Source organism: Chenopodium album, chromosome 15 (assembly GCF_948465745.1).
Source record: "Chenopodium album chromosome 15, dcCheAlbu1.1, whole genome shotgun sequence".
Taxonomy (NCBI): Eukaryota; Viridiplantae; Streptophyta; class Magnoliopsida; order Caryophyllales; family Amaranthaceae; genus Chenopodium; species Chenopodium album.
In genome coordinates, this window is record NC_137848.1 from 49536012 (window position 1) to 49552465 (window position 16454).

Consider the following 16454-nt stretch of genomic DNA (forward strand, 5'->3'; position numbering starts at 1 on the left):
TATTTATAGATTTTAATTTAACGATAGAAAATACAAGTCTTAGTCGGTTATTCGATTAAGGATTAAATTCTTTAGCCTTAGACCAAGGCCCTTGTAGAAGATTAGGTTTTACTAACTTGCATTATAAGAAACCCTATTGGTATTGTATTCGGATTAATATTTCCTAAATTAACGTGTTGTACTAAATTCTTAGATTATAACTAATTAAATTTCATTAAAAAGAAAAGCCCTAAAGATAAAGTTGCCTTAAAATTATTATTTTTCCCCAAGTATATATAGTGAAATCACCTATTTGTTATTGATAAAGTTGTTCTCTTTATTACAAATTTATAAGCTTACTTTATCTCTTGAAAATAAAAACATTTAAAATTTATTACGATAGCCATATTATCTTTAAAAAAATTTACACTTTACAAAACAAACTCACTTCTTAGTATATAAAGATATCATCAACACAAATTAAAAATCACCCTAAAACTAGCTTAATAAAGCAAGATACCTAAAATTGGAAGTTGTATAGTAAATTTACTTATAAAAATATTTCGCAAACTACTTGAAATAAAATTGTTAATTATGAAATTAAAGAGGAAAGTGGGATGATAGAGGAGATCGATAGATAAAGAAAGTGGGATGATAATCCAAAAGCGGATATATTACACATTACTTTTCTAACATGTATATTATTAAATTGCACATACATGACAAAATTATGTGTCGATCTAATGTTTAATTTATGTGTATTTTTTTTTTTTTTTTTTTTTAGCTTCTTGATCAAATGCAACCTTAAGACCACATTCCACACATATCAATTTCCTTAAAATTAGGCCGGCATTGAGGATTAATGGCTTTAATAAGCTATTATAATTTTTACATTCATTCTTGGATTGGAGATTATTACAAGGGAACGGATTTCATAAATTTGATGAACAAGTCATTGACTAACTTAATTTGTTTTATTGGTTCACAAAGCATGGCTAGAAGTATGCCTAAATTTTTTTAATTGGTATGGTACTACTCCACGATAACTTTTTGTTTTTGAGAGATACACTGTAATAACTTCGTTAACAAAAATATGGCATTAAAATCGATCATAAAATTGTTTTTCTACCCAATTTTTGGGCTATATCTACTCTTATATTGGGTTTAATTTCTATCTTTATAAGAGTTTGGGACTTTTTTTTATAGGGAAATTTGAATTTTTTTTTTTTTTAATGAAGATTTATACAATGTTGAAGTGAAGGTCAATTCTACATTTGCACTAATTGCATCAAGTATTGTTCGATTTCAAAACTATAATAGATCGAAAGACCCTGTAGTGTGGAAGGCTACATCAAACACCTATGTGAAAGAGAATATTCAACAATGTCATATATCATCTACAGCAATCGTGGTTATGATTATTTAATCCAATTGCTGTTGTATTTGCTAATTCTGATTAATATTGTAAATGTCGTATGACTTTTCTATCAATGAACTATTTTACTATTGATTTTTCCATAAAGGTTGATCATGTTCTTATTAAAATTTAAAATCTGCATTTGTTAGTTTATCTTTATTTCTGTATTTGGCCATTTTGGTGTATTAATCTTTTTAAAATACCAAACTGTGAATAAAATTCAATACTCCGCTCAATTTAATTTGATTGTGTTTGTGAAACTTTTAGCTCGGTTTTTTTTTTTTTTTTTTTTTTGAGGAAAACGGATGGCGTGCCATATGTTATTAATATTATTATTTAGCTCGGTAAATTGAACTTTATATTACTTGTTGATTTTTTTAATTGTGTTAAATGATTTGACTATATGGGTATATACTTCATGATGAGTAATGTAAGATTGTGATAACTTTTTTTACTCGCAAATCGTAACTTTTAGTATTTTTGGATTTTTTTACAAAAAAAAATTGTAATAAAGTTTCTCGTTTATGAAAAGGGATATACAAAGTAGTTTTTTTTTTTGTGTCATTTACAATACTTTGAAAATAAAATGTCGCAAATTAAATTAATCAGTAATAAAAATTACTTAAGAAAAATAATTTTGCTAAAATAATTATTACTATCTACAATATTTAAGACATTTTTAATATTCTAACTAGTAAATAAATTGTTCATAATAATATCATAAATTATGAAATTCTTACCTTTGTAATCTAAGAAACTAAAAATAGAAGATAATATAGATCATGCATGCATGATTTTACTATGTATTCTTAATTATATGCTTTAAGGGACATAATGCTTTATAATAAAGGAAAATTTGATTTAAATAATCCAACCTTTGACGTATTTATTTTTAATAATCCAACCTTTTGTTTATTTTACAATAATCTAAGCTTTGGGGAGTGTCTTAGATTATCAGGCCTAGCAGGTCATTTAACCTAAAAGTGCAGGTCACCTTCCATGTGTTGGATTGTCATTTGTCCAATAAATATTTTTAAATTTTTTTTTAAAAAAATTTTAATTTAAAAAAAAAAAATCCCCTTGTTTTCCCTCCTTCTTCTTCCCTTCAAACCTCCATGACAGCACTACCACCACTGCTTCCCCTCCAAAAATCGACCACCACCACTCCCTCCCCTCCAAAATCCGATCACCAGTCACCACCACTAGCTCCTTCCCCTCCAAAATCCGACCACCACCACGCACGACACCAGCCCTCCCCTCCAAAATCCGACCACCTACCGTCGGTCCCTCCAATTGCCGAGCACCCTACCTACTTCCTTCTCCTCCATAATTTCCGACAGCTCATTCCTTCCTCCTTCCTTCTTACTTCCTTTCTCTTTCCTTCCTCCCTCATTCCTATCTCTTTCCCTTCACTCTCCATTAATCTGATCCCCTCCACCTAGCCACCCACGACTGACCACGCACCGCCAACCTCCCTTTATCGTCCTCAATTTCTCTCTTCGTTCTCAATTTTCGGCCGCCGCCTACCCTCTCTCAACACCAAATAACAGAATACTTTTTCAATTTATAGGTTTTCGATGTTTTAGGTTCAGGGTTTTAGGGAATTGGGTTGGATTTCGAGGGTAGTCGGTAACTGGACAAGGGAGATAGAGGGGCAGCAGCTGCGTTGAGGTGAGGGGAGGGGGAGGGTCGGCAGGGGGGTAGGGGTGGTGGTGGTCGAAAACTGGAAAAGAGAGTGGGAAGGGCGGCAGAGAGGTGGGTGGCTAGGTTTTACCTTTTTTAAAAAAAAAAAAATTTTGTCAAAAAAATTTAAAATGAAAAAAAAAAAAAAATTACCTGAGAAACAGGTTGCAGGTCACCTTGGCCTGATTATCTAAAACACTCCCAAAGCTTGGATTATTGTGGAATAATTAAAAGGTTGAATTATTAAAAATACGTCAAAGGTTGGATTATTTAAATCAAATTTTCCTATAATAAATCCCTTTCTTTTCTCTCTCTCCTCTTTAATCTCATACTGTAATTGACAATTACAATAAATCAATGAAATACACCACTTTTTAATGAACGTAGCTATGGTGCCACTACATGATTTTAGAAATTCGAACATAAAATCTATTATCGGATTTCATGATATATTTTTTAAATTAAGTAGTTAATGTATAATCTATGAAATTAGTTTAGCACGGTAATTTAGGAAACATTAGTCCTATATACAATAGTCAATAGCTAGTTTTTCTTATGTTGTAAGTTAGTAAAACCTAGTTATAAACCGACTAGGATATTTATTTTTCGACCCTTAAATCCTAATCTTCTAAGACTTAACCTTAACCGAATTAAATAACCTATTAAGGCCCCGTTCTCTTCACCTTATTTTTGTTGAACTGAAATTATTTTTACTGAAACAAAATTATAATTGCTGAACTTAAATTAATTTTACTGAACTGAAATTATTTTTGCTAAACTGAAATTATTTTTACTAATTTTCTATTATAATTCTTCTTTAAAAAAACTGAATTTTACTGAACTGAACTTATTTTTACTGAACTAAATTATTTTTACTGAACTGAAATTAATTTTACTGAACTAAAATTATTTTTACTTAATATTATTTTTTTAAGGTGAAGAGGGCCTAAAACATCGATTTTTCTAACTTTAAATCCTATAAATACATACTCTTCCCCTCCCTATTTATTCATAACACAACCCAAACACACACACACACAAAAAAAAAAAAAAACAACAACAACAACGTAGTAACAAGAGAATCATGGCTAGCATGAAACTAGTATTCTTTATTGTTGTTGCTCTTTGCTCTTCCTTTCCTCTTCGTGCACTCTCTCAACAAATACCGAAAGTAGATGCGATCTATCAGTTCGGCGATTCGATATCCGACACCGGTAACTTGATACTTGTATGTCCTTATGCACAAACTTACTTTCATAAGCCTACTGGTCGTTGCTCCAATGGTCTTCTCATGATCGATTTTTTTGGTATGTCACCTTGCATTGTTAATAGAGTCACTAATCACCTTTTATGTTTATTTGTTATTTTTAACATTTTTTTTTTGTTGTTGTTGTTGTTGTTGTTCCAATATAATTGCACCAATTTAATTTTTGCATTATTCATATTAATTGACAACATATTTTTAAAAAAAATATACAAACAAATCAAATATTATTAAATTTATAAATGGTTTAATTATGCATTCATTTAACACGTATACAAATGTGATTGTTACATAATCCTGTATAATTAAATCGAATTTATTTGAGTGACAAAATATTCCAAAAAATCTATTATCTATAAATCACTAAAACCAATTTATAAATATATGTATGACTAATAAATTTTGTTTATTGTATAAATTGCAGCAAGATACTTGAATTTGCCCTTGCTTGATGCATATCTTAATGAAGCCGGTAACTTCACTCATGGTGTGAACTTTGTTGTTGCGGGATCGACGGCTCTCGACACTTCATGTTGACTCGAATGAACAATACAAGAGGGGGGTGAATTGTATTGTTGAGGAACTAGGGTAATTTTTTCGAATTTATCAAGGAACTCAAATAAAAACTAAAAGTGCAAAGAGAGATTTTAAACTCAACTCTTAATAATAATAGAGCAAACAATTATTACAAATTAAGACTCTAAACTCAAGTTCCTCAACGAACTTAAGCTCCCTTCAACTGATCCCTCAATCAGTTGATCTCTCTAACTCTCTCTTACTCCTTGCTTCACTCAAAGCACTAAAACACTCTTAGAGTTTCCCCAAACTCTATCCCAATACAACTCAAGATTAAACTCTAAATTGCTAAGTACAAATATACTCGAGGACTTAAGTGGATTATGACTCTTTTTAAAGTTAAAAGACTATGATGCTCAAGTACATCTTTCAACAGAAAACCGAAGCTATTTATAGAAAAATTAGGAAGTTAAAATAATCGTTGCCTCAATCACCACTCAACCACAATTCCCTTAAAACTAGGAAGTGCAAGGAGTGGGATCTTGGGCAGCAAGTAAAACAAAATACTAGGAAGTGGTTTTACTGCTTCCTAAATTATCTCAACTTCTTTTGACAAAGTAAAACACACGTTGAAGAGAATATTTTTCCAAAACAGATTTTTCAAAGAATAGGATAAAATCAAAACAGAAAATCTTTTTACAAAAGATATTTTTAAAAGATATTTTCGAAAATTAACAAGTTAAAATATGGAAAATAAAATCTTTATCATAAATAAATTTAAATCCACTTAAAGCCTAAATTATCATTGTACTTGGCATAAATACAAGAATCCTAAAATAAAGATAAAACACATTAGACTCCTTGAACTTCTGAGAAGCTCGACTCTGAAGCTTCAGTTCCTCACTAAAGGAACTTGCCTTCGAAACTTCAACTCTGGAGCTTCAGTTCCTTTCTAAAAGGAACAGGACTTGTGATTGACTTCTTTATCCTCCCAAAGCTGACTTAGATCTTGTTTCATACTCCCTTCTTACTCAAGAATTTCATAGCATAAACCTGTCATTAATCAAAGCTAAAAACGAAAGTTAAACTTATATAGGTTTGCTTGGGTTCTTTGAGTCATCATCAAAACTTAAGGTCAACAATATTCCCCCTTTTTTGATGAATGACAAACCTAAGCAAACTCAGTAAAATAAAGAAGTGACAATTAGAAGAAAAAAAACAGAACTAAAGTTAGGAAAAAAAAACCGAACTAGAAATATCAATTTAGAAAAGGAACTGAGACTAATGAAAAGGAACTGAGACTAATGATATACCTCAGCATGAAGATGGATGGAGAGCTTGTCAACAATTGAGTTTGCTGCTTTGCCTTTCTTTTCCCCCTTTTGGCTTTCATCAAAAGTAATGCACATATATATCTAAACGCAGCACCATTATAATGGTTTGTGTCCAAAGCACAAAACAAAGCACATATAGGCAGAAATAGTATGCAAATAGTCACAAAGCAATCAAGAAACATCCATAAAAACAAACTGATGTTCCTCCAGAACATCAAAACAAAAGAAAATACCCTGTTTAATTGTGTACAGACCAAAAGAAGCAAAATAAAACAAGTTCAATCCGGACCAAGTTCAAAGATAGAAAGTTTTTAGAGCTAAGACAGAAATAAAGAGATCACGCTTTAGGGGCTAAGGACTGGGTCTCTTCTTCAGCATCATTCACTGGCACCTCTTCAATGAGCAAGTCCTCTAGTTTCTTCAAAAGATCATCCTGCCCCTGAGAGAGAGTTGATGTGCTTTGTTGCATTGCTGAGGTAAGCTCTGTGGAAGCTTGCACCAAGTCTGACACTACCTTCTCAAGAGCTTCAATCCTCTAAACCAGAGCTGGTTGGACATCTACTAACTTTTGTACTGTCTCCTTGAGAGCTTTAAGTTCCAAGGTGGAACTCACAGTGCTGAAGGCAGCAAAGCCTGAACTTGTAGGAAATGACTTTTCAACAGAGGTTTGTTGAAGCATGCCCTGTTCCCTCTGAGAACCAGCTTTCTCTTCAGGGATCCCCTGATCCCCTGGTGCACTGTTTCTCTCCTCACTAAGATCAACAACTACGGCAGACTCAGCTTTATCCTTCCCTTTTGGCCTAAATGCCAACCTAGTACTCTTTCGCTTCCCAGAACTTTGAGTTCCTTTCTTGTTTGACACCACAATCACCTCTTTCTTTTTCTGTTCTCCTTCTCCCTCACTGTCTTCTTCCTCCAACCATTTATCTAACTCTACATCTTCCTTTTTCTTCACACTACTTTCATCCTGCTTAGGCTTAGGAAGGGATTTGGAAAGGAATTGGGTAGTCCCTTCAACAACAGTTAGGTTTCGGGCCTCAAGAGTTTTGGGTTGGACATAATGGTTAGTTTTAAGCTTGAGGCATTCATAGTTTGTCATGGAGATGCCACAGCTTTCAAGAAGAGTAATAAGCAAATTTGCATACCCGACCTTCAAATGATTAGCAAGACAGTGAGTGAGGTGCTGGATCATCAAGGATGGAAAATTTATCTGAATTTTGTTTTCAAGGCAATACATAAGCACATCATCAAGGTGATTAGCCTCATGTCTATGCTGGGTTCTTGGGATGATAGCTAGGTGTACAAAGATAAATAGCAACTTTTGAATAGGTGAAAACAGATTATGGTTGGTTCGAACTTTGGAAGCTTTACCCCCAATTGATTCAACAATTTTTTCAATTGATACACCATCAATACTCAATTCAGTTTCTCCTTTAAAATACTCATCAAACCCCTCATTCGGAGTTCCAAACACAGCACACAAGTCATCAGCATCAAAACTAATTTTCTTGTCCTAACTTTGCTAGTACACACACCATTCACATTCTTAAAATTCGCACAAAATTCCTTTAGGGGAGCATGAGCAATCACATTATCATAACATTCACTAAACAGCTTAATCCAATTTTGTGCTTCAAGTATATCAAGCAGTTCAGAGTACTTACTCGACTCGCACCACTTTAGGTTTATACAAAACCCAGGAATGAATCGTTCAGAACTAGCTTCAAGCCTTTTGACAGCAACTGACTTCGATTTTTCCCCCTGAATTGGTTCACCAAGTTCCTCATAGTCCAATTCTTTTTCAACCTCCATCTTTCTCTTTTTCGAATCACTGCGAGCCATGGGTTTGTTTTGGGGTTTTTCAATAGCTGCTTTGACTAAGGTTTCATTCTCTATGTCCACGGGTGATTCCTTTTAAGGTGAGGTTTGAATTTTGGGTGAGATTTCCATGGGAATTGGAGAAGAATCACTGAAGATGAGTGTGTATTTTACGGAGTGAGGTGGTGAGGAACAGTGGTTAGGGTTTGGTTTCATTATATAGTGGTGGAATTTAGAGAGGTGAATTAGGTCGATGGAATCGTGTAGAAGGTTAATTGAATGGGTTAGGTGTCGATTGATGAAGGATGGCAAAAATACTTCTCACTTGGTCAGATTTAACTTTTACTAAATGTGATTTGACAGGGAAAAGTCTAGAAGCAATGCTTGATCAGAAAATTTGAATTGAATGCAAAGAGTCACGGGTATTTGATCAACAATTTTGAAGGATGAATTTGAAAATTTAAAGATAAACATTGTAGAGTAATTCAAAATCAAAATAAAAAGATAAGATTTTTGAATAGATAAAATTAATTAACTAACTAGTTAATTAATTCACACGGAGATAGAACAAAATCTTATAGAATATTTCGGAGGAACTTGGAACAAATCAACAGAGTTTGTTATAACATAGACATGCCCAATGCAATTTGATTTCTTCACATACAGCCACAATCCCATATGCAATGCCATACATTCTAATGCTCGGGACTATGTTTTCACATATTCAGATTGTGTAGACATACATTGCATACATAATTGACTTATACCTTTGGGGGAAACTTGAGGTCTTCTTAACTCAATTGTATCATACCAAGTTCCATGTGCATCTTTTCAAATTTATCCCTGCTCAAAGGCTTAGTAAGAATGTCAGCAATTTGTTCTTCAGTATCACAAAAGTCCAACTTAATTAAACCTTTTTCAACATTATCCTTAAGAAAATGATGCCTTATGTGAATATGCTTCACACGAGAATGATGAACTGGATCTTTTGAAATACATATGGCACTTGTATTATCACAATAAATAGGAATATAATTATACTTCATACCATAATCTCTTATTTGTTGCTTTATCCAAAGAACTTGGGAACAACAAGCTGCAGCAGCCACGTACTCAGCTTCAGCAGTTAATAAGGCTACTGTATTTTGTTTCTTGGAGCCCCAAGAAACTAGACATGGTCCGAGGAACTGGACCATTCCGGAAGTAATTTTCTGTTCACCAAATCTCCTGCATAGTCAGCATCTGCAAAACCTTTTAAATCAAAAGTATCACTTCTAGGATAGAAGAGACCAAGATTGTCAGTTCCTTTGAGGTATCTTAGAATCCTCTTAACTGCTGTAAGGTGAGACTCTTTAGGATTAGATTGAAACCTAGCACACAAGCTAACACTAAAAGCAATATCAGGTCTACTAGCAGTTAAATAAAGAAGGGATCCGTTCATACCTCTATACTTGGTTTGATCTACACTAGTTCCTTGTAGATCTTCATCCAATCTTGTGCCAGTTCACATTGGTGTATGGTTGGTTTTTGCTTGATCAAGGTTGTATTTTTTCAGAAGTTCCTTGACATATTTTTGTAGGTGTTGCAATTCCTTTTTCAGTTTGTTTGATTTGAAGTCCAAGGAAGAATTTGAGTTCTCCCATCATACTCATCTCAAATTCACCACTCATTAAATCAGCAAAATACTTGCACAAGATTTCGTTAGTTGCTCCAAAGATAATATCATCAACATATATTTGAACAACTAATAAGTCAGTTCCTTCATATTTCAAAAACAAGGTTTTATCAATTTTTCCTCTTTTAAAATCATTTTGAAGAAGAAACTTGGAGAGCCTTTCATACCAGGCTCTAGGTGCCTGCTTCAGCCCATAAAGAGCTTTATCAAGCTTAAAAACATGATTAGGAAATTGGGGGTTTTCAAAACCAGGTGGTTGTTCCACAAAAACATTTTCTTCAAGAAAACCATTTAAGAAAGCACACTTGACATCCATTTGGTATAACTTAAAACCCATAAATGAAGCAAAAGCAATTAACATTTTAATAGCTTCTAATCTAGCAACAGGAGAAAAAGTTTCTCCAAAATCAATACCTTCTTGCTTATTATAGCCTTTCACAACAAGTTTGGCCTTGTTCCTTACAATGGTTCCATATTCATCTAGCTTGTTTCTGAAAACCCACTTGAGCCCTATTACCTTTTTGTTCTTGGGTTTCTCTTCAAGATGCCAGACCCTGTTCCTTTCAAATTCATTAAGTTCATCTTGCATGGCAATTATCCAGTCGGCATCTTTGAGAGCTTCTTCATGATTTCTTGGCTCAATTATGGATAGAAAGGCTTGGAAGGCACAGAAGTTCCTCATCTGTGATCTGGTTTGAGTTCCTCTACCAATGTCACTTATGATGAGATCAGTAGGATGAGAGCCTTGATATTTGAAGGGCTTTGGATGAAACTCTCTGGCTGGAACTCCTATTTGAGGCACTTCTTCTTCGGCTTCCTCCTGTTCCTCTTCGTTGCCTATTTCTTCATGACTTTGTTCCTCCTGAATTTCAGGTGAAGGAACATCAGCATTTTCTTGATGATCTTGTTCAGGCTCAATTTGCTTTTCCTTAGGATGACTAGTTACCTCTTCATCATCCTCCCTGTCTCTAACCATTCCAATTTCATAATCATTAGAGTCTTGTTCCTGCACATTCATAAACATATTAGATTCATCAAATATCACATGAATGCTTTCTTCGACACACATAGTATTTTTATTACAAACTTTGTAAGCCTTGCTATTAGATGCATAGCCAAGGAACACAGCTTCATCACTTCTTTCATCAATTTTTCCAATGTTCCTTTTACCATTATTATGGACAAAGCACCTGTATCTAAAAGCTCTAAAGTGAGAAATATTGGGTTTTCTCCCCTTAAACAGTTCATATAGAGTTTTATTGATGATTGGTCTCATCATAACTCGATTTATAATATAGCATGCCGTATTTATAGCTTCAGCCTAGAAGTTCCTTGGAAGTCCACTAGCTATAAGCATTGTCCTTGCCATGTCTTCTAGGGTCCTGTTCTTCCTTTCCACAATCCCATTTTGTTGAGGGGTTCTTGGGGCTGAGAAGTTATGATCCATGCCATTCTCTTTGCAGAATTCATCAAATCTTGTATTTTCAAACTCAGTTCCATGATCTGACCGAATGTGGATAATTTGATTTCCACTTGTTTTCTGCACTTTCTTGGCGAATGACACAAATTCATCAAAGGTTTCATCCTTGCTAGACAGAAAAATCATCCAGGTAAATCTAGAAAAATCATCAATTATAACTAGAACATATTTCTTCCCACTTCTACTTTGAACACGCATGGGACCGCACAAATCCATGTGAATGAGTTCCAATGGCTTTTTGGTGCTCACCATGTTTTTACTTTTAAAAGATGTCCTGACTTGCTTGCCTCTCACACATGCATCACAGATATGTTGTATGAGGAACTTAACTGAGGGAAGTCCTATGACCAAGTTCCTCGCTCTAAGTTTATCCATGAGTGAGAAACTAGCATGTCCAAAACGCTTATGCCATAATAAAGGATCATCCTTAATGGCACTCAGGCATGTAAGGTTGTTCCTTGGGATAGAATTTAGATCCACAATATATGTGTTCCCTTTTCTAGTTCCTTCAAGAACAACCCTTCCTGTTTTGTCATTAATGATATTGCATGAATCAGAAGTAAAACTTACAGAGTTTCCCTTATCACAAAATTGTGATATGCTCAGCAAATTGTGCATCAAACCCTCGACCAAAAGTACATTTTCAATTGAATGGGAACTTGACCTTCATACCTTTCCTTTTGTAATAACTTCTCCTTTCTTATTGTCTCCAAAGGTCACGGTTCCTCCAGAATAGGCCTCAAGTGAGAGGAATTTTGATTTGTCTCCTGTCATATGCTTTGAACAACCGCTGTCGAGGTACCACGTGTTGTTCCCCCTCACTAGGACCTGCAAAAGAACTCATTGATTAGTTTCAGGAACACAGGTTTCCTTAGGTTCCTTGGACGTTGAAGCAATGTCAGATTTCCTAACCCAAACTTGCTTAACATTCTTACTAACAGATTGTTCCTTCTTATAACAAGTATTCACTAAGTGACCTGTTTTTCCACAAAAGGAACAAACTTTATAGCTAGGTTAATCAACGTATTTCTTTTTACCTTTATGTTTAGATCGGATGTATCCTAGTCCTTCAGTTCTTTTGGTTTGAGCATTCTCAATCCACTTAGGTATGCCAAGTTGACCAGTGCTTCTCTCTTTTCTGATTGCAAGTTCCTTTTCTAAATTTGCCTTTTCAATTCTTAACTCATCAAGATTGTGTTTTAATTTTTCAAAATCTTCATTAAATTTAGGCAATGATTCAGAAGAGGAACTTGACGATTTAAAGTCAGCACTGGCTAGCTTGTATTGAGTCAGTTCTAAATTAACCATAATATTTTCATACTTGAGTTTTTCATTCATTTCTTTTAGAAGAAGATTCTTGTCAAAAAGATCAAAGAATCTGCCTTGAACATCAGTGCGCTGGTTCTCAATCCAGGTACTATGTTCCTTGCAGATTTTAAGAGCTTTTTCACACTTATTAAGCTTTTTAATATCAATTCTCCAGTCATCTTCCATTTCTAAAATGAAATCAATAAGTACTTCTTTAGGAAGAGTTCTAAGGTGATTGGGATCGACAAATACCTCTTTAGCCAGTTCTTCATTTTAAGCCTTTTCATCACGTTTGGCCATCAAACATAGATTGGCTGTTTCTTCTTCAGGTTGTTCCTCCTCATCTTCACTCTCAGAATCTCCCCAAGCAGCAATCATAGCCTTCCTAATGTCTGTTTTGTTGAAAGGAGTTTTGTTGCTCTTGTTTTGTTCCTTAGCCTTCCCTTTCCCTTTCTCAGTTTCCCACAGAGGGCATTCTCGAATGAAATGATCTAGAGACCCACATTTGTGACAACCGGAGTCAGCTTTTGAGGTAGAGGACTTTTTGATGAAGTTCCTTGTTCTATTATTTCGATTGAAAATTTTCTTGAATCTTCTCACCAACATGGCAGCCTCTTCTTCATCCACCTCAGAATCTTCTGGATCACCTGCTTTGAGAGCCAAGCCTTTTCCTTTGTTCCCTTCACTATTGCTAGTTCCTAAGTGCAACTCATGAGTCATGAGGGAACCAGCAAGTTGCTCAATGTTGAACTTCGTGAAGTCCTTAGTTTCCTATAAGGCAGTCACCTTGGCTCTCCATCTTTCATCTTGGGGAAGGCTTCTTAGAACTTTCCTGACCTGCTCATCAATAGGGATTTGTTTTCCAAGAGAAACAAGCTCATTAATAATGTTAGTAAACCTAGTTAACATTTCCTGGATTGTTTCTTTAGATTGCATTTCAAAGCGTTCATATCTAGACATAAGCAAATCAATTTTAGAGCGTTTTACCTCGTTAGTTCCTTCATGTGTTACTTGTAGTAAATCCCAAATTTCTTTAGCATTTTTACAGCCCATAACACGATTGTGTTCATGGGGACCAAGTCCACAGTGAAGTAATTTAACAGCAAGTGCATTGATTTCCATTTTTTCAAAATCTTCCTTATCAAATTCAGACATGGGTTTAGGTACTACGTTATTTTCACCAACGGTTTTGGTGATTTCGAAATCACCAACTTCAATAACTCTCCAAACTTGGTAGTTGTCAGCTTTGATAAAGATTTCCATCCTGTTCTTCCAATAGGTGTAGAACTTCCCATTGAACATAGGAGGACGCAGCGTAGAGTAACCTTCTTCCAGTTTCTCGTGATTGTTCATTTTGCTTCCAGGACCTTAACTCGTCAGGGTTTCCTGATTTCTTCGAGGAACCTGGCTCTGATACACTTCATGTTGACTCGAATGAACAATACAAGAGGGGGGGTGAATTGTATTGTTGAGGAACTAGGGTAATTTTTTCGAATTTATCAAGGAACTCAAATAAAAACTAAAAGTGCAAAGAGAGATTTTAAACTCAACTCTTAATAATAATAGAGCAAACAATATATTACAAATTAAGACTCTAAACTCAAGTTCCTCAACGAACTTAAGCTCCCTTCAACTGATCCCTCAATCAGTTGATCTCTCTAACTCTCTCTTACTTCTTGCTTCACTCAAAGCACTAAAACACTCTTAGAGTTTCCCCAAACTCTATCCCAATACAACTCAAGATTAAACTCTAAATTGCTAAGTACAAATATACTCGAGGACTTAAGTGGATTATGACTCTTTTTAAAGTTAAAAGACTATGATGCTCAAGTATATCTTTCAACAGAAAACCGAAGCTATTTACAGAAAAATTAGGAAGTTAAAATAATTGTTGCCTCAATCACCACTCAACCACAATTCCCTTAAAACTAGGAAGTGCAAGGAGTGGGATCTTGGGCAGCAAGTAAAACAAAATACTAGGAAGTGGTTTTACTGCTTCCTAAATTATCTCAACTTCTTTTGACAAAGTAAAACACACGTTGAAGAGAATATTTTTCCAAAACAGATTTTTCAAAGAGTAGGATAAAATCAGAACAGAAAATCTTTTTACAAAAGATATTTTTAAAAGATATTTTCGAAAATTAACAAGTTAAAATATGGAAAATAAAATCTTTATCATAAATAAATTTAAATCCACTTAAAGCCTAAATTATCATTGTACTTGGCATAAATACAAGAAACCTAAAGTAAAGATAAAACACATTAGACTCCTTGAACTTCTGAGAAGCTCGACTCTGAAGCTTCAGTTCCTCACTAAAGGAACTTGCCTTCGAAACTTCAACTCTGGAGCTTCAGTTCCTTTCTAAAAGGAACACGACTTGTGATTGACTTCTTTATCCTCCCAAAGCTGACTTAGATCTTGTTCCATACTCCCTTCTTACTCAAGAATTTCATAGCATAAACCTGTCATTAATCAAAGCTAAAAACGAAAGTTAAACTTATATAGGTTTGCTTGGGTTCTTTGAGTCATCATCAAAACTTAAGGTCAACATTTCAACCTTAGCTGCTAAAAACATTACATCGTCGGTTACCAACAGTTCATTATCTGTTCAAATGGCTTGGTTTAGGTCTCACCTTCATTCACTCTGCCCTAATCCTAAAGATAATTAAACTTCTAATTCCTATCCTTTTAAAAAGTTTGAGATAACTCTTTTGTATTAAATAATTAAAGATATTAATGATGATCGAGGAAATAGACAAATAGTTACTAATTTTTTTAATCAAATGTATGCAAATTGTAAGGCCAAACTCGCAAATGCATTATTTATCGTCGAAACCGGAGGCAACGACTTTAACTATGCATTTTTTGGACGAAAAACAATGGAAGAAGTTCAACAAATGGTGGATGAAGTACTTCAAGCCATTATTAGTGCTGTGAAGGTTGTTATTTTACTAACATATTATTAATGATTTTAAATAATTGTTCATTATATATAAGATATGCGAATTACTAGTTATAAATAATAATGGAAATACATTGCAGGAACTGATTGGTTTTGGTGCTACTAAAGTTGTAATTCCTGGTAATTTTGCCATCGGATGCATGCCTATTTATCTAAGCAATTTCAAGACGGATGACTCAACTATGTACGATGAGCTCCAATGTCTAAAGGGTTTAAATAATTTCGCAACGTTTCAAAACGATCGATTACAATCAGCTATTAAGGAGCTTCAAACACAGCATCCGAATGTTGCAATTGTCTATGCTGATTATTTCAACGCATTGAAGGGACTCCTTCAAAATGCTGCTTCAAATGGTTGGTAATATAGTTTTATTGTCATACTTTAATGTTTAATCTTGAAATTAATATTAAGCCTTTTGTGAACTCTTGAACTAATACATATAATTATCGATATGCAGGGTTTGAGAAGGATGCAGTACAAAAGACCTGCTGTGGAATTGGTGATAACGAGTACAAATTTAACATAACTCGAATGTGTGGAAATAATGGAGTTCCAGTCTGTCACGATCCATCTAAATTAGTGAGTTGGGATGGAGTGCATATGACTCAACACGCCTACAGAGTCATGGCGAAGGGGCTATTCAAGCAAATTGTTGGAGGCATCTCTAATTAAGTTTGATTTTTTTTTTTTTTTTTCATTAGTGTGTTAATTACTACTTAGATTATCCAGGAACTATATTTTGTATTTTCAATGCATTCAACTAAGATAAACATCTACAAGTATTAATATTTCTTCTTCTTAATTAAGCTTGTTACATTTTTTCTCAAGTTTTTTCCTTAAATTACTGTTGTAAGCTACTGATCATGAAAATAATGACGAAAAAAAAAAAAGAGTTCTACTAATGGCAGATCATTAGAGAGTTAAATATTACTTAATAACGTCATATATATTGGTAAAGGTACATTTTTTTATAAAAAAAAAAAAATGTAAAGGTATATTTTGAATTCTTGATGGAA

At 34.1% G+C, this 16454-nt stretch overlaps 1 protein-coding gene across 1 annotated transcript; it reads left to right on the top strand.

Annotated features, from left to right (window-relative positions):
* Positions 1-4163: 4163 nt before the first annotated feature.
* On the top strand, positions 4164-16278 carry LOC145582454 (acetylajmalan esterase-like). Its single transcript, XM_081639450.1, has 6 exons — positions 4164-4386; positions 4768-4870; positions 15027-15136; positions 15269-15414; positions 15518-15791; positions 15896-16278. The coding sequence occupies exons 1-6, from the start codon at positions 4164-4166 to the stop codon at positions 16108-16110; spliced, it is 1071 nt and encodes a 356-aa protein (XP_081495576.1). The 3' UTR covers positions 16111-16278.
* The last annotated feature ends 176 nt before the right edge of the window (positions 16279-16454 follow it).

Coding starts and splice junctions, on each gene's coding strand:
- LOC145582454 (XM_081639450.1), top strand. CDS start 4,164: ATGGCTAGCATGAAACTAGTATTCTTTATTGTTGTTGCTCTTTGCTCT. Junction 4,871..15,026: donor GGATCGACGGCTCTCGACAC/TTCATGTTGACT, acceptor TAAGGTCAACAT/TTCAACCTTAGCTGCTAAAA. Junction 15,137..15,268: donor ACTCTGCCCTAATCCTAAAG/ATAATTAAACTT, acceptor AAATGTATGCAA/ATTGTAAGGCCAAACTCGCA.